Raw genomic sequence first — 22,573 nt, 5'->3', positions numbered from 1 at the left:
GTGACCACTTTCCTGGGGATTCTGTTCCTGTGCCCAACCACCCTCTGGGTAAAGAACCTTTTTCTAATGTCCAGCCAAAAACTCCCCTGACACAACTTTAGGCCATTCCCTCTGGTCCTGTCCCTGGTCACTACAGAGCAGAGATCAATGTTTACCTCTCCACTTCCCCTCAGGAGGAAGCTGTAACTGCACTGAGGTCTCCCCTTGGTCTCCTCCAGGCTGGACAGACCAAGTGACCTCAGCAGCTCCTCACACGGCTTCCTCCCAAGGCCCTTCACCATCTTCATTGCCCTCCTTTGGACATTCTCAAACAGTTCAATGTCTTTCTTATATTGTGGCACCCAAAACTGCCTCCAGCACTCGAGGTGAGGCTGCCCCAGCTCAGAGCAGAGTGGGACAACCCCTCCCTTACCTGGCTGAGGATGCTGTGCCTGAATGCAGCATCAGGACATGGCTGGCCCTCCTGGCTGCCAGGGCACTGCTGACTCACATTCAGCTCTCTGTTGTTTGTTTAATTATTTCTCAGTTATCAAAATAAATGGACCAATATTAAGACTTCTTCTAGTGGCTCAATTTTTCTTTTTGCAGTGACTGTCATTTCCCATTACAATGTTTTTTACTGTAGTGATTGGGCTCTAATCACACTTCACTGTCCTGTTCATAGACACAACCTTTGGGAAGTTGTTTAGTGAACGGGAGAGTCCTTTAGGAACAAGGGAGTCCTTTCATGCCTCAGCAAGCAGAAACATTACAAATCTCACCACTGACTATTACTGATACTGACTTCAAATGTACCAGGAGTCTCCTAAACCTCAGTGTAAGGCATCCTAAGGCTGCAAATGATCATTATTTTCCAGGTTGAGAGACTTGTAAGCAAATTTTCTAATGACTTCAGCCTTCAGCTATTCTTACTGTAAGCCACTTAATGAAAGCTGAGGCCTGAAAATGCTTAAAGCAAAAACATTAGTGGCACACCTGAGACTACATCATCTGTTTTTTCCCCATTTAAATTCCAGCCTTGTTGCTGCCAGAGCGCAGTGGCATTTACAGTGAATACCGAACAGGTGAACTGACATAATGCAGCCCTGCCAAACTCCTTTCCTAATGTTGAACACTGCTGTGCTTTTTGTTCCTCCAACTATTCCCCATTAGTAACACAGAATATGTGCAGTACAGAGCCCCATCTTCATGCAAGGGGCCCACAGCTTTTTGACAAAATAAGCACATTGCTAAGACTTGTCTGTAAGAGCCCTGTGTGTTTTAGTTATCTGCTGGCGCTTCTGCTGCTCTGCGCTTTCAGTCGTTCCAAAGCTGAATGATCGATCCTGTCTCTCACAATCTGGCCTGCCAGATGCTTATTCTAATACTGCATTTCCTTTCCTTTCCCCAAGACAAGCAGAAAGAGCAGCACTTCAGCTGGAAGATGAATGAAGCTCTTCAGCAGTCTGTACAATCCATTACTTCTTCAAGGTGGAAAGACAGAGAATAGACGCTGTCTCAGACACCATCCTATAACAATTAAACAGTTCACTAAATTTAGTGCTCTTAAACAAGCAGACAGGAACACGTGGGCATTGCCACCTCTTCTGAATCATCATGTATGCTTCAGCATCCTGAGCATCACAGGAGACTGCATGCTGTGCATAAGCCCTATTCATCTACGTTAGAAACATTGTGTTACCCTGTAAGCATTCAGCGCATGACATGCATCAGACTAAGGAAGCCCACACAAAGAAATATATGAATACTAATATTCTCTCTCTCAAGGAAATACTTCCCATCTGCCTCTCAGGAAAATTGCAAGCTTTTATAGCAAAATTACAACTGCCTGGAATTTTAGCATCTCAAAACAAAGTCTTACAGGGAAAAGGCTCACACGATAGACTACCAAATTACTGGGTAACCAATATTCTTTTTAAAAACGTAAAATAAACCCTTAATCATTTTAGTATGAAATTAGATTGCCAAAACATATGCACAAAATACTGCAAGTGGTCTGCTAACCTGAAAGGTCTCCTGCCAACACTACAACTTACACAGCATTCAGTAAACACAGTCTAAGATGATAAACCAATCGGCCAGCTGCAGATTCCCCTTGAAATTAACAGATTTCCAAATGCATTCATTAGTATAGAGCCAGGGGAATAAATCAGGGAATAAACTGGTCCAAATTGTCCTCTCTTCCCTCTTCAATCTTCATTTGCCTCATTTTTTTGAAACACAATTTCTTTAATAATAAAACATCCCAGACTAAAGACAACATACAGAAACAGTAGCAAGAGTCCAAGAAAATATTTAAATTAAAGAAAACTGTCTAAAATGGTAGCTGAGATATCTATCAAGAGATCACTGGTCCACTGAGAACAATTCCCTGTACCTGGGAGGGTCTGCTAAATAGGATTCTCCTTCTGAGACAACCTTTATTCATTAAACCATTTATCAAACACAGAGTATTTTCCTACAATATTCTGTTCCTTTTGTGTTCAATCACCTTCCTTCCTATACAGCCACAAGTAGGTTCCATATCCCTATGCCAAAAACAAATAATACTGTGCAAAGATAACACACAGTATCTTGACGTTATGTCCCAAGACATCAGATGCAGAAACCACTTTTTCAGCTGCCCCCTAGAAATTTGTGCCATGCTCCCCTCCCTATCTTGTGTGCTAATGACTGATAAAGCAGAAGGGAGAAAGAGGCATCACATTTTTTGGTAAACTCTCCCACAGAATCAAAGCAGGTACAGTTTTCAATCAGAAATAGGTTAAGTTTTCTGAAGTTGCTACTATTTGACAATGTAATTTTTTATCAATTTGTATTTTCCAGGCTTATGCTTTATAACTACTTGTGATAATAAGATTCTGTAAAACAAATATTATATATCCATATATCCAAATACGGATTTCAGCATATCCCTGCAACTACTCATCCATTCTGAGATTCTGTGAATTAACATTCTAGAAGTTTTCACTTGCCCTTTTCTGCCTCAAGCAAAGGTCAGTTTTATCAGTCAGTTTGTCCAGATGACTTAAAAGAACTGCTGACAGTTCTGATACTGCACATACCTCTGGCAAAATAAACTGCTCTACTGGCTTGTACCACAATCTGTTCACCTGCACTCCACAGCTTGGTGGACTAAAGCGAGCACTGAAGATCGCTTCCTGTGAACAAGAGGTGGAAAAAAGCTAAAATTAAAAACCCAAAATAAACATTAAAAGTGCTACTGTATTACACAGGCCATCAAATGGGTCTTAGATAATAACAAATTACATAAGGATGCTGCACTGCCAAATTTCAATCTTCAGAAAACAGTTTCCAAGCTCTCTTATGATACAAACTTTTCTCCTTCGCTGGAAGTAAAAAGCTAATGCAGATAAACTCATCAGACATTGAATATATAGAAACTCTACAATTTAGGAAACATGAACTTGATTACAGTATAACTTTATTTTTATTATGGCTGTTATAAACCAAACTCCTTGGAAGTTCATCATGGAAGTCATACTTACAATTCTTTCTACTGTTAGCATAGGCAGAAGTTGTGAAATTGGCATATCAAGTTATTGGTTGAGATAAATGCAATACATCAAATGCAACAATCTTGCTCAAAAAAAAATTCCCCTCCAAATCACAAAGCTAGTCTATCAAACCCATAATAGCTTTGGACTGGGGAAATTATCAATGAAGTCAAATTATTATCAGTAAATAATACCAGTATCTAGAAATTTTAAAATGTTTTGCCAGAAGACAGACAAGAAATTATAGCTGTTCTGCAGCTCTGCTTGAAGACACCAAATGTATGTTTCTGCATGCGTTCTAAATATTTTTGATAGCTTATTTTTTTTTCCTTAATAACTATCAATATTTAGAACCCCAAATACAAACAAAAAATTGTGCATTGGAATTAGATCTAAGTGCTCTTTCATAACAGCATCTAGATTAACTCACAGCACTTTGTGACTTTCATCTTTTTGTCATCCAGGATGTACCTCTGTATACATACATGAGAATTTAAAATGCAACAGAAGAAAAGTATAATTCATACACTTGTCAGTTAAATACTTCTAACTCACCAACACAGCATGTCACCTTCTGTAAGAACTTAATCCACAAAAAAGAGACATCATCCTTTCAAAACATAACTATAATACTCTACCTCATGTTCTGCCTGGTACAGCTTTACAGTGATGTTCCTCTGGAATCCCACCCCATCAGCCTCATAAAATACCCCAAGGCTGGTAATGACAATGGGGTAAAGTACACGAAAGTTCACACTGACGATTCTGTCCTCAGACAGCACAGAAGGTATGTCCTCAGGGAGACTGAATGCTTCAATTTCCTGATTCAAAACTGTATGGAAAGGAAAGGCCAGAGGTAAGGTGAGAGAAGCTCATGGTTCCTGGATACACACAAAGCACACTGCCTACATGCAAAGCATTCTGGAAAATTAGCATGGCTCACAAGTGCACAAGGATAATCAAACACTGGAGTCGAAGAAAATACAATGGGCTGCAGACTGCAGCAAGAAAAATTTCAGTGATACAGCAATCTGCAGGCTAATAGCAGTTGCAACTCAGTGCCTACATATCCATAGGGAAAATATTAGAAACAGAATAAATCCACAGCAGGAAGACAAAAATGACTGCTTGACTGCATGAATACCTGCATATTAGCATAATAAAATAATTATTCATGTATCAAAATGGCACACACCTCCACTTAATTCAGCTGCCTGCTTTTTGGCATTATTGCCTACCTAAGCCCTGAGGTACCATTTATACTTGGGAACAGTGGATGTTGTCATTCAAAGAGAAAGCAACAGAAGTTACATTTTGTGTTGAATCATGGCTCAGGTGCCTAGCAGCTCTTAGTTAACATGTGTTAAAGAGCAAAAATGAAATAAAATCCAAAATGTAATTTTAGTTAGGAATTTTTGTACGGCATTTAATTTTTTCCTCCATTTTACATTTCTTGATTGTTTTCTCTCTAAAGCAGAATCTGAAAAACTCATCAGCCAGACTCACTTAGAGGATTCACTTTGTCATCAGAGAAGTCCATCTGACACTCAAGACTGTCACCTTGCTACTTTCTTCACATTTGCACTATGTCAGGTCATTTTTTCTCTCTCCAACTTCATTTAACACATAGATCAAGTAAAAATGTATGTTATATGGGAGAGACTGTCTGGTGACACAAGGGAAATGCAAATCCATTTAAAGTCAATGGCCTCCCCTTCACATGCCCAAATATCTCTCCCTTTCTGGCCTCCACAAGGTACTTACAGAAAGGTTATGCAACAAGTTCTAGGAGGTACTTGTTTTCAAGACTAACTATCTCAATTAAACTCCCCAAGCTACTCTCAGAAAACATGACTAGCTCTAGCTCAGACCACAAGATTTTTAGAAGTTAACTTCCATACCTGGGTTACTGATGTTCAGAAGTTTGCAGGAGTAGGGGTCTTCTCTGTCCTTCACTGGCACAGCACAACCATGCGCACCTATTATAAACTTCACAAGGACACTAAAATAATTTGCTTTTATTAACACCAGTTCTCTTCCCTCCTCCCTCCATCTTCAATAAACTCAATTTTATTACCATGGCCTGTCTTTCACATGGTTAAGATTTTGAACCTCTTAAAAATCAGCAGTGACAGTTGGTATGCAGAGCAACCACATGAATCCCCTTGTAGGAGCCCAATTCCAAATCCACATTAACATTTTACATTTTGAGATCACAAGAAGATTGGCAGCTAGAAATGAGATTCAAGACAGACAGCACACTGAACAGAAAAAAAGACCTAAGGCAACACTGAAGGATCCCAGAGACCTGCCCCTCCTGGCCTGGGTTTGTTACTTAATTCAAGATTGTTTAAATACTAGGCATTCAAAAGTCAATGAAAAAAACAGTAAGAAAAAAAGACACATAGCATCAAAGGAGGACCAAGGATTCTGGGCTATCTGGTACAACGAAATATTTCAACTTTGGGCTGTTACAAGACAAAACAAGAGGTTCCTCTCCAGCTCTAATCACAGTTATTCCACAGTAGGGAGACACCAAGCAGTACAAAGAGCAAGGATCCACCTTAACCTATCTTTCACCTAGCAGCTGAATGTCCTCCCAGAATTCCACATAAGCTATGCAAGTTCATAATTTTAGATGACTGAAGTGGCTATGCTGCACTCCATGCTGCATGCTGACACCAAATATGGGAACAGCAAAATGTTTTCAATGCAAGGCAGGTACCAAGGTGTGAGGATTGGCAGCATTTCCAGGGATGAACTGCAGCAGAGCTTCTCAGCAAAATCAGACCTGTGTGTACATGTCAGGTCTGTGCAAGCAATCAGGAAGGGCCACTCACACTGCAGCAGTTTGGTGCACCTGGTTCAGTGGGAAATGAACCTGAACTTCAGAGCTGAGGCTGTTTGCGAGAGTTTTGGCGATTCTCCCACCACATGAGATCCTGACTGCCTTCAAGAATCCTGGATTACCAAGGATTCCAGCTGCACACCATACATTGCAACACAAAAAAGAGGAAGGCTTATACATCACTAATGAACAGTGGCAAGTAATTGCAAAAGCAAAGAGCAGTGTATAATAAGCAGTTACAGCCCAAGGCAGTAAGTATTCTTATATACTATCAAGCAGACTTAAAAAAATCTATCAGAGTACAAGATGCTCAAAAACAAACAAACTAGGAAATACTTTAATAGAAAAAATTATTAAATCAAGCCATTTCAGCACTACTATATCAAGATATTTCAACCCTGTCCCCCAGGCCCAAACTACAAAACAGTGGAGGTTACCGTTGGTTCAGGGCAGGATGTTGCTTCAGGTGCTTGACCCAAGTGTTCCTTATAACACTGCGTAGCTCATGATTGTGTCGAGCTGACAAAACACCTACAATAACATCATAATGTTTCAGCTTCCACTGAGGAAAGAAGGACAGTGGACCTAGAAGAAGAAAGTGAAAAATATTTACTTTATGCACATATTACCACAAGCCTGAGTTGCAAGCAATAATTAAAATTCCAGCCTTCCAGTACTTAAAAGGGGCTTACAAAAAGGAGGGGGAGCCATTTTTTGCAAAGCAGATAGTGATGGGACAAGGGGAAAAGGTTTTAAATTAAAATAGGGGGGACTGAGATTAGATATTGGGAAGAAATTCTTTACTCAGAGCATGGTAAAACACTGGCAAAGATCGCCCAAAGAAGTTGTGTCTGACTCATCCCAGGAAGCATTCAAGGTTAGGTAGAATGGAGCTTTGAGCAACTTGGTCTGGTGGGAGTCATCCCTGTCCATGGCAGGGCAATTGAAATTAGATGATCTTTAAGGTCCCTTCAACCCAAACTATTCCGAAATTCTGTGATTAAAGGACATCTAAAAGCAAGAGAACTGAAACACGAAAAACAAACAGCAGGATTACTTTCATATTCTTGGTTCGGAATCAGAGAAACATTTTCAATATGCCAAAACCTTCACTAACATGCCCATTTCCCCCCTTCTTTCTAAAGTTGCTGGCACCACCTTTCTGCCTCCCAATTTCAGTGTGGGATCTCAAGGCCTATTGTTTCTAACCCTTTGAAGTGGAACACCAGTCTGCCTTCACACAGGATGCTACATCCCTACACAGGGACTAAAGCTCTGGCTTTATTCAAAGCTGGATGCCACTGCCAATACTTGTAATCCAGGATTTAGCTTGTGCTGTTTTAATTTAGAGATCACGAAACCTGGACTTGATTTCCAGCGGGATTATGACCGGATAGAGACCTGAGAAGCTCTGATTTAGAGCCTGTAAACAGTCGTGCAAGTAGCTAAAGTGAATTTGCTTAGTTTAATCTATCAGACATCCTAGAGTTAAGACAGATTTGCATTTAGTTTTACCAAAGGATTGCTTCCTTCTCATCTGACTATGTTTTTCATTGGGCTGCAGATAAAGAAAACAAATCTGAGTGCACTTTAAACTACTGCATATAGCATAGACAAGATTTTTTCGAATCTAATTAGGAGACTAAACATACTGCCAAGTCTGTATTGTGAACTCCCACTAGAAGGAGTCGAATTATTAACCAGACTCTACCTTCTGTACCAGCATCCCCTTTCTCCACTTTGAAGATGAATAGATGGGTTATTTTACACTGCTCTCTAACCTAGGACCTCACAGCATCTGCCACAACAACTGCTGTGCCAAATCCCACCAGACATCCATCTAGCCTTATATCCCACTGTCAGTGTTCAGCATGCAGTGGAGAGGCCTTGACCTTGCTCTGTTCCATGTTGAATCAACATCAAGATTTCAGAACTTTTGTTGCTGTTCTTTAGCGCCATTAAAAACAGCCCTGACTCCAAAAGCCAAATAAAACTGCTCTGGAATTGGTTTTCGGAAAAATGCAAAAGCAGAAAAACTAGAAGGTGGTGTTTACACAGGTAAACCTCTCCCAGTCTACTTCCCACTAAATATTTTAGCTCTAAGTATGCAAACACTGATTTTTCTACAAGAAAGTGAAGTTCCACCACTACTTAAATGAATCTGTACTGTAAACAGCTACAAGATTATCAATTATTTAAGCTGAACATTAACCTATTAAGAGAAGCTTTCATCATCTCAGGCTCAGAACAACTTAAAACTCCAAACAATGAGCCATTAGTTCCATTCTTCATTTTTTTCACTGAAGTCAACTGTTGCAGCTCTTTCAACAACCATGATTGAACTGGTGGTGAGAATTAGGAATATTATTTGTTTGCTAGAGAACAGCAAACCTAGTGCCCTATGTAACATCTGAAGAAACTTGTAAGCCAAACACACTGTTCAATCGAAATACCAATTTAGTTTTCCTTCATGCTAGTAAATATCATTTATCCAGAGGCTCTGTATGTCCTCATAGGTCATTATATAGGCAAGAATCACCAGCTCTCCAAGACAGCAGAGATACATGGGACAGACATATGTTTATAAAGTACAACACTATGGAAAATTCCTGTGTAGCTGCATAATTCCTGCTTACACATCCCTTTTTTTCCCTTGTTCTTCATCCATCCTTTGATTATTCTTCAGCCTTAACTCCAAGCTTCAAGCCTTCCAGTATAAAGTTCATAGGTCTAATATGCTTGTAGACTGCAGATGAAGTACTGCTTACACAGATTTCTTTTTAAAAAATATTGCTTTTAACAAGAAGCAGAACTATTCCATTAAATCAAAATTAAAGAAAAATAAAACTAAGGGCACAAGTCTATGGGGTGACTTGGCTCAGAATAACGTAAGCTAGCTTGAATGAACTTAAAAAAAACCAACTAAAAATAAGCTACTCAAATCAAATATACATACTTTTAATTAGTTTGTTTTAAAATGAGTGAAGCTTTTCCTTATGAACCATCCACATGGGAACACTGTTAATGTAACAGATGCTTCAGAATTAATATCCAATTGCTTTTAGAACAGCATTGCAGTGGTCTATATTCAGAAGATCTTCTCTGTCCCAAGAGTTATGTCATTTTACTATCAAAACCACTAAAAATTTGAAAAAAAAAAAAAAAGAAAAAAAAAAAAAAAAAAAGGAAAGCTTACTTTGACAAAAAATTTTTTTGCTTGTTAGTAAAGACTTCTACTTCCTATGGAAAAGTAGGAATAATGCTAGAATTTCAGGAAAATAGATTCATATGTGTTTCTCTGAACTCACACTATTTTAAAGAAGGGAGCTAAAGTGAGAAGTACAGGGAAAAAATACTAAGGCTATTATTAATTTATAAGGATAATTCCGATATGTGCATAAATATTCTCTGATGCATCATAATTTGAGAGAAAACACTGCTGTCCTCAAAGTCAATAATGACAATTTAGACAAGCAATCAATGCTTGCCACTGAGGACCAAAGCTATTTATCTTACATTCTATTTTTGTACACTTTCAGGCCAAAATTTTAAGTGTCAGATTGAATCACATCATATACATCACTCTTACCTGCAACTGCTTGTGCAAGATAATTACGTTTTTACATTTTCTGATTTCAAGTGAAAAAACTAAATTTTGTGATTTGTGCAGGGAGTAGAAAAAAGGAAAAAAGCTATATATCACATTCTACTATAAACCCTAGAAGTGCTGCAGAATGAAGGTATGGAGAAGGAGAGGAAGCCTTCCAATCCAAAGCTCACACTACCACTGTCCACCTTGCTTTTGAATTCTTACTTAGTCAAAGCTGCATCTCGGTTGCATTACTTAGCCCAAGACTTCTCAGCAGAACCTGAGAAAAATACACAAAGCCTACCTGTTAATCCACAGCAAAACCTACAAAAACATGAATGCGAGCATCCCTCCCTCAGCTGCTGAGGTTCATTTAATTCTCTGCAGCAGCTGTCAGCAGTAGTTCTGTCAGCTCTAAGTCTACTAAGTCCAGTCTGCCAGAACCTTGTGTCACATTGTTTATGGTAAGCTCCTAATGAAGCTTTCTTGGGCTCTGATATTTGTAAGGACTGTCTTACACACAATTCTCTGATATCTGACCATACTTGCGCTTTTATTGGTACAGATTTTCACCTCAACATCAGCTTCAGGAAGGTTTCACAGGATTCTCAGTCAACAGTTTTCATGAAATGGGTGAAAATGCTGGACAACCTCTACCTCTCTGTCAAGCTTGACTGAGAGCTAGCAACAGATCAAAGTTTAGGAGAGATACAGGAAAAAGTAAACAAGTTTTTATGTAGAATACAAAGCTGTGCCTTTAGAAGACACAGCTGAAGATGCAGAGGTGGGTGTCCTGCTGAGCTGGACATGGAAAGAGATCACCACTGACAGGCAGTCTGCTGACCCTACTCAGATTTTAACCACCTCAGCAGCAGTCAACAGCTCTTGAAGTTTTTCAGAATTCCAGACTACAAAGATGAACATGCATCTCTTCTTCCCATGAGACAGATTCTCAATAAAATGTCAAATTAGGCTGTTAATTATATTTGCTTCATTATAAGGAGATTAAAAGAGTGAGAGATCATTTAGCTTGATTTTGTCAACAAACACAGTCTTGCTAAACATATCTCTATTGATGAGTCTCCAATCAACTACTAAATTTGCCAGTCATTTTCAGTGAAATTTGACATAATATGCAGTCCACAAAGTAAGTCTCTGCATTTCATGCAACTGGAGTGGACAAAGAAAAGACTCATCATTAGTGCCTGCACTGATAAACACAGCAGTGTAGGCTTACTTGCAGTATCAGGCACCAGAGCACCTCCACTGGACGCTGCTAAAATAAGTGAGCTCCACAGAAGGCTGGGCTTTATATCTTCTGCTACCAATGCAGCTTTTTTACTTTTTTTTTTTCCTCTGAATAAATCAATGAATGGAACTAAGTAGGTCAAGCAGAACTTATTTAGAATATTTTCAACTAATCCACTTCGTAAGATAAGACTAAAAAGGAACAACACTCCTCCAAAATAAAAAACCCCACACATTTTTATCTCTGCCTATTCCTGTGATTTTACAACCATACTCCTGAGGTTTAATACTTTTTTCTTCTCTGCCGCTTCACAAAAGATCCAAACAAACACAAAGGAAGGAATTAACTCAATATAAAGATTTGTATTCACAGAATGCTGACACGCACAGAAAAAGAACAAACCAAAGAGCAAAAGCAGCTCTTTCCCCCTTTTAATCTACTTCACTTAGAGTAATCTGCTACAGCTCATCTGCATTACATGTTTTGGTGCAAGCAGAGCTACCTGACCTTCCTGCAGTACCTACTTCACCCCAGAGCTAGAAAGCACCAAGATGTGCACCCCTGGTTTCTGCAGTACTCTGTGAGGCAGACAGGCTTTTATACAAGATTCACAGATTCAAAGAACAAAACTGCTGCAGGCAGAGGTTTCTGTTTGTTTTACATCAACAGCATTCCTTAAAAGAAATAGGACAGCAGGGTCCTTCTGAATTGCCAAGTGGCAGTAGTAACAGTGGTGGAATGATGATACCCTAAACACCTTAATAATATAATATTTGAACATTTATAGACAAAACTGGGAAAAAGTAGCCAAAGCATCAGAAGCAAAGTCAAAAGAAACAATGCAAATTTGCAACACCAACTGATGCCTCCTTTTCTTTTTTTATTTTGTGGAGGTAAGGGGCTGCGGCAGGGCAGGGGAAGCAGAGTATAGCACCTTTATCTGATGAAAATTGACTACCAATCCCTGCTGCCAAGGAACAACAGCCAGCTCCCAGGGAAGAATACTTGCTCTCTTCTGGCTGTTCCACTCAGTGGGCAATTTAGAGGATAATTGTTGAAAACCTTAATTCAGCCAACTCTGGCAGAACTGGTCCTCTTTGACCCCCTGCTCCAATGCCAAAATACAAAAATGCAGTGCCAGTGTCACTCATTAGTAGCTTGCAAGGTCTCAGACATCTGTCTACAGAATAACTGAAAACCCAAAAAAATCCCAATTCATTTGAAAAACAGCATCAGCTTATTTTGTGTATTCTTTGTCAATTATTTTGTGTCCATCAAAAGTCAGGAGATTGTTTTATGCTGGGGGTGGCCTATCCATGAAAAACCATGTCATACTAAGATCTTACAGATGAAAGCGTGAAGGACACGGATGAAGGGTGGGGGACAACTGGCATTTTAGGAAGGACTGCACATCTACTGCCAATGCCAAACCTGACCTGTCAAGTTTCAGTTTCCCAGGCCACCAGTCTAAGTCTTTACACACCTACAAAAAGATGAAATAACTCTGTCACCAAGCATGCTACTCCCTGACAGATAGGACTACCAGATTGCAGACAACATCCTTTCTTAAGAAGGTCCCATCTTTTAGCAAAACTTCATCTCATAGCACCTCATAGGTTGTTCCCATATTTTGGTTCCATTAGGCCAGTGCCTGAAGAAGTACATGCTAAGCCACAGGACAACAGATGGCATACAAGCAGACTCTAGAAAATGGTGGGTTTTAATCTATTGCATAATTGTTCACTAGTAGAAGATTGACTCTCACAAATCCAAAAGGGCCAATTTTTAGCTGCCACCCCCCCTCAGAAATGTAACAGGAATAACGACTTAAAGGGCATTAGCATCAGCCAAGTAGCAGAAGATTACACAGAATGTGTGGGGCTTTCTGATTAGGCCCTGTAGCTGAAGCCTTACAGTGAGTAACTTCCTACTCAATAAGATTTGTGCCATCAATTAAAACACACAATTAGCAATGAATCCACCTGGAGTGCTAAAAGCAGGTCTGTCTGTTCCTTCTCAAGTTTCTGAGGTCATTTTATAATTAGCATCTATCTAAGACTTTTACAAAAAATTAACTAAGCTTCCTACTCACGAACTTTCTTTGGATAGCACTTGTTTGTAACCAGTTAGACAAGGATTTCAATTAAACCTAGAAGCATGTTCCTGCACAAATGTGATTCAGAAGTGTGAATTAGAGTCTCATTAACTGATTAACAAAAAAAAAAGCAGGAAGCCACCAAAGTCAGGACATTAAAACAAAGGCCTTTGGTCTCAAGATTGATCCTATTTAATTTTTTCCAATTACTGAGTACTGCCTCCAAGAAGTGTACTCTATTTTCTGTGACACCAACGTAAATGTGATCATGAAAACAGAGAACATCTGAATACTGCACAGGGAGAGACACAACTGAGGGCCAAGGATGCAGGCAAATTACATGCCTTTCACAAGGGGTAGTTAAAAGGAAGACTTTATTACAGAAGGTACCAATAGAGGAAGAAAAGCAGATGGAACGAGTGAAGACTGGAACACTGTTTACATTTAAAGCCATCTGACCTACAGATAACAAAACCAAACTGTTTTCTAGAAATGGAAAGTCTATTTTCTACTAGAAGTTAGAAGCACCTGAGGTGCTCAACTTAAGAAAGCAAAGGTTTGAAACAGACACCGCTGATATCTATGGTAACATGCTTAAGATGTACTTGAAGCAAGAGAAACATCCTTTTCACTGAAAAGCTTAAGAATTAAAAGGCATGAACTAGTTGCAAGTAAGCTTAGGCTAGAAATGAGAACATATTTTTAATCAGGACAATAAGCCTCTGGAAGAACTGATAAGAATCCAAGTGAATAGACAAAAAGCCACCCTGAGCCTTCACTAAATAAATGTAGGCTGTCCACCTGTCATTTGATGACAGAGACCTAGAGTTGCTTATTAGAAATAGTAAGCAGAATTGATGGCTGGGGATGTCTCCTCCAATCTTGTGTTAGTGAATCAATGAAGCCAAGGGAAATAATCATTAAAACAGGTTATCAACTTTTTGATAGATTTCCTTTTGAATGTGTGGTGATGATTACTCGGGAGGGTAATTAATCTCCTCAAAAAACAGAATTGCTGTTCACTCTGTCTTTGACCTCTACTGGTAGCTAATTCTGCAGCTGTTGAGATAGCACACAACTATGGTACATAACTACACAGAAATATAAGAGAATATACAAATTATGCATTTTTATGTCACAGCTGCTGCAAAACACTGCCCCATGATAAGATTTACTTTTTTATTCACACCAGGGATTCCAGGTGATAGGTCGTAAATAGCAGCTGGAGTAGTAAACAAGGGAAAAAAATTACTCAAGTGAAACAAGACTGGCTTTATCAGGCACTACCAGAACCTCTTAAGTAGTTTCAGATTCAAGAAGCCTTTTAATAAATAGGGACATTTCTTTCTCTTGTATACAAATTCACTAATGTTCCTAAAACACCCTGAATAATACAAAACTACAACACAGAAGACATCTGAGGTCCCATGGCTCATCCTTCTTTCTTCTGCCAAGGCAGCCATACCTACATCTTGTAGACTTTGTGGTACTTTGAAGGCTAAGAGACAGACTCTTCCTTAAATACCATGCAAGGATTGGGCCTACAAAAAGACAACTCATGTACAGTATGGAGCATTTTCCTACAGATGACATATGTTCTCATTTTATAGGAGGCATGGTTATTCCTCCTCAGTGTGAATACATTACTCAATAGTAACTTTACAATAGTATTTATTTACAACTGAATAAACCCCGCACAAAAATCATACACTTGCTCTTTCAGTATTAAAAAAATCCACTTATTAAAAATCCTAGTTATCCTAGCATTATCCAATGCAGCATGGTTTTACAGTAATGAACACCAACTCCAACAATAACTGCTTGAAACAGGGAAACTATGAAGAGCAAAGCTACTTCTCTCTTCCCCCAACTTCCAAGTGGTGCCTTCCTTCCCCTCCTTAGGGCTGCTCCACCTCAGAAATTCCCATTAGGCCTTTGTGTAATGAGTTGGGCAGTCCCTTGACTGGACCAGAAACCAGCCCCACCACAGCTAAGGTGAGGGTGACACTGACCATGGGAAGGAACTCCTGTTGCCTGACCAAGGAAGGAATGACAGCAGGAGCAATCAGTCATCCCGTGACAAGCCTGGAACATTTCTTACCTGAACTGTACCCTGAGTGGAACAGACTCCATAGTTACTGGATTTTTGAAAATTCCAGCAATTACTAACCAAAATTGTGTTCAGGATCAAAATTCATGGACGACTAAAGCCAGACATCCAAACAACCCTAAAAACTAGTCCTGAGTGAAGCCCTTTGGCTTCCCTGGACCACAGCGATTCCCTGAGCAGGATGTCTCTCAGAGCTCACGGACTCTCCAGTTTGCAAAGTTCTGAGGATCGGCACCCAAAACTGATGACAGGGCCTGGGCTGAAACCTTCCATTCCTTGAGGCTCGACCCTTTCCCACTGAGAAATGCCAAGATATTTCAAGTGAGCATTTCACTCAGCTTGAGGGGAATTTTTAACAGGCATACCTCTACACACTTATACCCATTTATCCCTGTATATAAATATATCTCTTTGTGTCAGTGCACATGCACGTGTGGACTGACTTAGATACTCCTCTGCCAGTACAGCATGAATGCTGCTGTCTCCGATGTATAATAAAGTCACTGTAGCAATTATAGTAAATCCTATTACTTTGTATATAACTTTGTAAATGTTAAATTAGTCAATGATTAAGTGCTGCTAAATCCTTTAGATGCTGCTTATTGACCAAGTCAGAGTCTAAGACTGGACCTAGCTGCACCTCAGCTCCATGAGGAGTTTAGAAAGTAAGGAGGTCAACTCAATCTCATGACTCAACAGGAAGGTCTCCCTTTCCCTTTTGTGTTTCCAGCCTCTGTGTAAATCATTTTAAATGAATTGTAATTTGGTTCTTCCTTTCTCAGTCCATGAAGGGTTTTTTTGGTTGTTTTTTTGTTGTTGTTTTGGTTTGGGGGGGGGGGGGGGATTTTTTTGTTTTGGTTTGGGGTTTTTTTTGTTTTGCTTTTGTTTTTTTTTCCCCTGATCCATCTCTCCATCCCACTGCAGGAGACGGGGGCAGCAGAAACTGAGTTGGCTGCATGGTGCTTAGTTCAGAGCTCAAGTTAAATCCAGGGGATACCTGTTTTTGCTACTATCTTTGACCGTGATTCTTTAAGCAACCTAAACCACTCATTTGTGACAAATTGGCATATTTGACTGGATGTCTTATAGAAGCACAGATTACTTAAGAAAGCACAGAATAAATCAAAGTTCCAAATTCTCAGAAGAACAGAGCTGTGTTAACTGGCATGACTGTACAGCTGTTAAAGGACAGGTAAAAGTGGCCAGGGCCAGACAAAGGATGGAAAAGGAATTATTTGCAAAATGCTAGGAACATGGTTAGAAGCTGCTTATCAAGATAGTAAGAATAACAGTAAAATGGTACTGTACCTAACGGAAGAAATAAAACTCCTAAAGGCAACTGAATTAATACTGTCCTTGAAAATGGAGCAGCTGCAAAATCAGTTAAAGGAAGAAAATGAGAAAAAAAAAACTTGGAGGAAAACATCAGATTTATGTGGGCTTTCCATCCTCCTGATATTGTAAAGATTAAGAAATTAATTGTATCCTCTGAAGAATGGGATGGAAACGTACGGGATGACCCTGATGACAACAAACTGAGGAAAGCTGATTCTTTGTTTCCCTCAGATTCCTCTGAATATGAGCTCAGACCCATCACTAAAGCAAAACACATTCTCATTCCTTTTGGCCCTCAACAACTGACAAAATTCCACACAGATATAGGAGCACAAATTTCAATATTAATGCAAGAGGATGCTGAGAAGCTGGGTGTACAACTTGGACGGCACAGAGTTAAAACCATTGCAGTGAAAGGAGCAAGTGTTATTCACCAAAGCACGAAAGTTAATTTATGGCTCTGGGCAAGAAGTGAATGTTGTATACTTGCTTTGCAGTGGAAGATCACAATGGAATTACTTTGGGTTTTGATATTTTGAATACCCAAGCCTGGCGCCTGACAGTCGGCAGTGTGCGTCCTTTGGTTCAAATCTTGCCCCTAAGCCTGACAGAAACCAGGGGGTACAGTGCGTGTGCTTCATGCAGTCCCTGCACTCCTGATCTAAAGACTACCCAGGTACTGCAATGCCTGACTCCTGCTGTGGCACGAAAGGGAAATAATTCTGAGGTAGCAGCACGTTATTTCCAGAAACCACTGTACAATTCACCCACTGGGCCAGTCTGAAAACTGGGTGGGAGGTGGCATCTAGCAATTGATTATCAGCTCTTAAATGCCAACACGGCCCCACAGAGCTCTGCAGTACCCAATACTACAGCTTTAACAGCTACAAGGAGCCACATACCATGGACAGCAGCACCGTGTGTGACAGATGTGTCCTTTATTGTCAGTCCCATTGCAGGAGGATAAAAAGAAACTTTCTTTTACTTGGAAAAATTCACAATATACCTTTAACAGACTTCCACATGGGTATAAACATTCACCCACAATTGCTCATTCCGTATTTGCTGAACTTTCACAGACAATCTCACTCCCTCAGAAAACTGTACAGATCTATAGGTGATATTCTAATTAGGGGAAATTCCCTTGAAAAGGTGGGGCAAACGGCAGCAGCAGCGCAGCAAGTGCTATGCAAAGCAGAAGCTGAGACAGCACCCGAAAAATGTCAGGGACCAAGCAGAGAATTAAAGTTTTTGAGCACCTGGTATACAGGGGGTAGTGTAGTGATTCTTCCATTTATCTTAAGAAAAACAGAACGTCTGCAAATGCCCCATTCTAAAAAAGAGTAACAGCAGCTTGTGGATACTTTAAGGTAATGGAGGAAATATATACCTAGATTTCCTATCATTTCTCACCCACTGTACTCTCTTTTAGGAACGGAAAATCACTTTGTAAATGTTAAATTAGTAATTGATTAAATACTGCTAAATACTTTAGATATAAACCTCTGCTCAAGTTGGAGACCAAGACTGGACTTAGCTGCACCCAAGCTCCATGAAGAGTTTGAAAAGAAAGGGGATCCACCCTGAACATTGTGACTCAACCAGAGGCAACCCTTAACCCTTTGAGTCTTTGATCTCTGTGTAAATCATTCTAAATTAATTCTAGCTGGAGTTTCCTTGGGATGTTTCATCCATGGAGTAAGCAACAGAGAGAACCTTGATATCCAAGTCTGTTAACCTGCTCTTTTACAAATTTGTGTTACTCCTACTTTTGCTAATACCTTTAACAGTGATTATTTAAGTGACCTAGGCCACTCATTCACACCAACACCAACTTGAGAGACTTCTGGATTTTCTTTAGAAATGTTTGTTAGTGGAAAAAACATTTATGCGGGAAAGGTCATCACAAGATTCCACACTGCCACTTCTAACTCCAAATTAATGCTCTGAAGCTCCAAAAAGGCACCGTGAAAGATTAACAAAACCAACCAGGCAATTCAAATGCCTATCAGGCTAGAAGTTCAACAATTAGCTCTCCCATTCTTTTATAATTCATGTGTGACCATGGCTGATGTGATATGCTAAGGCCAGAATACAGACAGAGAGACACCTATACAGCTCTGCAGCCTTCAGACCATGCAAATGCACTGACCCTGCTTCTTGCGTATTTGCACTATTAATTGCCACTGGCAATCAGCAGACTCTTGTTTCCTCACAGCTGTGCACACCCTGCACGGGAAACAGGCACCAGTTGCAGAATGTGGCTCTATTAGTGAACAACCTACCGGGTCACTAAACTGTTCTAAGCACACCCCAAGGAAAAAAAAACACCATTACGTGTTCGTGTACAGTATTTTTTAATCTTGTCAAACAGCACCTGTGGGTAGCTGACAAAAGTTTCTGTTCCAACAGACGCCCGTTTCCTCAGGCACGAAGATCTGTGGCCTGAAAACTACACCTCATTTTATAAGGAGCACGGGGTAAGCCCTCAAGGATCGGATTTCACTTGTGTTGGATCATACCTGGTCCTATGAATAGCTTTTCGCAGCACAGGGGTTTTAAAGCCGGCTGAGGCAAACACAGCGCAGTGCGAAGAGCTATTCCTAGGACCGGGAATGACGCGACACGAGCGGGCTCGGTGGGAATTTCTCCCCGACGTGCCTCGGTGGGTGCGGGAGGGCAGCGGTGGCGCAGGAGGCGCTCGGAAGCGGGAGCTGCTGCTCCGCACCAGCCGCTCCGCACCCGCGGCAGCCCCGCACCTCCGCTTCGGGCGGCGGAGCCTGCGCTGCTCTCCGCCGCTCCACGGTACGAGACGCTCCCTCCGACGAACGCCGCGGGCACCCCAGCGCTGCTCCCGCTGCCCCGGCCACAGCACGACCCCGGCCCTCCCCTCGCCTCGCCCCCGTTACCTGCCCCCTGCCCCGACCCCTCCTCGCCTGGCCAGAGAGGGTGGAGGAGCCCAGCCCGCCCGGATACCCCAGGCACCCGCCGCCGCCCGCCCCTCTCCTACCTGCCGGGTGGCTCCCGGGGCAGCTCAGCAGCAGCCAGAGGTGCAGCGCGACCCCGACCACACAGGGGCACAGCAGCACCAGCCAGTTTCGCATTGGCCGCCGCAGCCGCCAGCCCCTTCTCCTTCGCGCCGGCCTCTCCCAGCGGCGCCGGCGCGACGGCCCGGCTCGGCCGCCCGCGGCTCCTCCCCGCTCGGCCGGGCCGGGCTCGGCTGCCCCGCGGCCGCCGGGAGCTGCAGTCCCGCCCCGGCCCGGGCGGGCGGCAGCGGCGCGGGCGGCGGTGGCGGCCGCCTACAGCCCCCACAATGCCGCGGGGCGCCGAGGGAGCGCGGCGGCTCCGCGCGCCTCACATGGCGGGGGGCGCGGGAGAGCGGCCGGCGGCGGCGCGTCCCCCTCACGGACTGAGTGCGCCTCTGCGAGCCCGGCCGGCTGCCCTCGGCCGCGGCACCGGCTGCGGGGAAACCCTCCCCGGGTAATCGTTCTTCGATAACCCGCTGAATGCCCCTTCTCAAAAATCGTTGCGTTAGGAACAAAATAGCTTTCCAGAACAATCCTGTACTAATTCAATAAAGGGGAGAGAGCGCTTCGCCTTGGCAAAGACCTGCTACGGCGCTCGCAAAGTGCTTGTGGAGTATTTTATTCCAGCAAGTAACACGAGCTTTGAAATTCCAGGAGGTTGTTAAACAATCAAAGTGCCCTTAATTGCGGCTGGATCACGGCCAAGAATCCATAAATTAGTTATGAAATGTCAATAATCCGAGCTCGGCTTCCCCTGTTACCTTCAGCCACCACTCGGAAAAACTGGGTCCCTAAGGACCGACCCGCCCTCTGCAGAACTCCGTCCGGGCTGGGAGGGTTTAAATGCGATCGGATGAAGAGATGCACAAGGATGGAGAGCACAATACTGTCAGCACCTTGAGAATTTATTTGTCTCTGGTCTCCTGCACACAGGTAACAAGGAGAAACTTGTTTCCGCAGACTGTCCCAGGATAAATCTACCTGAAAAAGTGATGTGGATAAATAAGCAAAGGCTTCTCAGGATCAGAGGTTAACAAGAGTGGGTCAGGCTGGAAAGGACCACAGGGGGTCATCTGGTCCAACCTCCCTGCTCAAGCAGGGTCGTCCTAGAGCACATGGCACACAGGATTGTGTCCAGATAGTTATTGAACACATCTTGAACACATCCCTCTTGAACAGAGGCAGACCCCGTAATCTCTCCAGAAAATCTGTTCCAGTGTGCAGTCACTTGCACAGTAAATAATTTCTTCCTCGGGTTCAGGTGAAACTTTCTGTACATCATTTTCTGCCTTTTGTCTCTTGTTAATGTATAAACTAGAAGATTATGTGTAATAGATGTAAGGTCTAAATGAATGACTGCTGGTGCTAGTCTACTTGAAACACATTTAATTAGTAACAGAACCTGATCTGTATGAAGTAGAATGGAAATAAATGATTTTTTTTAAATACACAAGCCATGAAAAGTGTTCAGAAAATGCCTACAGTCCTTTCAAACTGCTTAGTTAAGATTAATTTTTTATCAAGTGGAGTGAGATACTAGAAGGCAAACCAATTATTTTAACCTTTATATATTAGGTTTACAAGCAGAAGGAAAATGTGTTGGAAATATATCAGTTTTAGGTTGCTGCATACTTAAACCATATTTAATATGCAATTGAGTACTTGTCACCACATAGTAGTACTAGGGAAAACATTTACATAAAAAATTCTATGATTAATCACTATTTACATTTGACGTGCCTTTCAGGATGTTCAGTTGCAGAAATAAAAACTGGTCCAGCTATTAGTATTTATCTATATTGGGCTACGTTCCTTGTACCCAATATGTTAGGTTCTCCTCCCGTGCTAGGTGATCTGACGGGGATTGAGTTTATAAACGTACTTGGGAGTGAGTGATTATTTCTTTGTAGGTAAAACAGAGCACCCAATCCTTTAATATCTTATTTTCCCTATGGTATTATCTACCATCTTCAAGGATAAGTAAATATTACATACAAACCAGGAGAAGCCTGTTTCTCCATATTATACAAACAGGATATCCAGGTCAAAAGGATGATACATATGCAGTTTTGTTGGTTATGTAGGAAATGGTTACTAACACAGTTCAGTGGTAGAGGAATGGCCTTTCCTATTCCATTTTTTTGTTGCATCTCTACAAGATTTTTAAAGCCAAATATTTTACCTAAGCCTCCCAATTTCATCACCATCTGTATGATACCAACAGTGTGCACCTGTATGTAAGTCATGAGGTGATCAGACCCAGCTACTAACCCAATTTCCAGAAGTTCCCATAAGTAAAGAAGTTTCAATTTGCATTCTTGAGGGCTTTTATGAGGACTAGTATTTTGGCAAAGCAACTGATATTAAAGTGTCTCAACATGGCTTCAAGCAACTGAGTTTTAAGCATGCTTTTTAAAAAGTGCCCATATAAAATTTAGGTTTTTCCCAAGATTTAAGAACCATGACTATATATACTATGAAAAGAAAAATTGATCTGGAATATAACTTCTAGATAATCTTAAATTACTTTTCTGAAAAACTAAAAAGTTTGAGTTAAGTAATATTTTGATTTTGGTTATAACAACTCAATTAAAAATACGCCATTTTCATTATGCTCTTTCTGAGCAGATTTACTCTTCTTACAGTACAGGCTCAGGGGGTACCTCTGGCACACAAAGTATATTACAGGCACAACATGTTGAGCACAAGAGCTGGAGACAGAAGAGACAGAAATTTTATTCCCCAGGCTGCTTGCAAACTTAAGATGCTTCTGTTCAATTTGCAGAATCCCTCTGGATAAGCA

The 22,573-nt window shown here is 41.3% G+C and overlaps 1 protein-coding gene across 3 annotated transcripts in view; it reads right to left on the bottom strand.

Annotated features, from left to right (window-relative positions):
- The window catches only part of B3GALNT2 (beta-1,3-N-acetylgalactosaminyltransferase 2), a 29,796-nt gene extending 9,834 nt beyond the window's left edge, over positions 1 to 19,962 (bottom strand). For 2 of the 3 annotated variants that reach the window (XM_058836318.1, XM_058836317.1), the window contains exons 1-5: positions 19,755 to 19,962; positions 6,804 to 6,951; positions 5,420 to 5,520; positions 4,157 to 4,350; positions 3,066 to 3,161 (exon numbers count right to left, since the gene is read on the bottom strand). In XM_058836318.1, coding sequence (XP_058692301.1) covers positions 3,066 to 3,161; positions 4,157 to 4,350; positions 5,420 to 5,520; positions 6,804 to 6,951; positions 19,755 to 19,848 — 633 coding nt within the window. In that variant the 5' untranslated portion in view covers positions 19,849 to 19,962. The remainder of the gene's footprint in view (positions 1 to 3,065; positions 3,162 to 4,156; positions 4,351 to 5,419; positions 5,521 to 6,803; positions 6,952 to 19,754) is intronic. The other variant, XM_058836316.1, reaches the window with a different exon arrangement.
- Between the last annotated feature and the right edge of the window lie 2,611 nt (positions 19,963 to 22,573).

This window comes from Poecile atricapillus, chromosome 3 (assembly GCF_030490865.1).
Source record: "Poecile atricapillus isolate bPoeAtr1 chromosome 3, bPoeAtr1.hap1, whole genome shotgun sequence".
In the NCBI taxonomy this organism is placed as follows: Eukaryota; Metazoa; Chordata; class Aves; order Passeriformes; family Paridae; genus Poecile; species Poecile atricapillus.
This window is presented reverse-complemented; position numbering and strand designations above follow the sequence as displayed.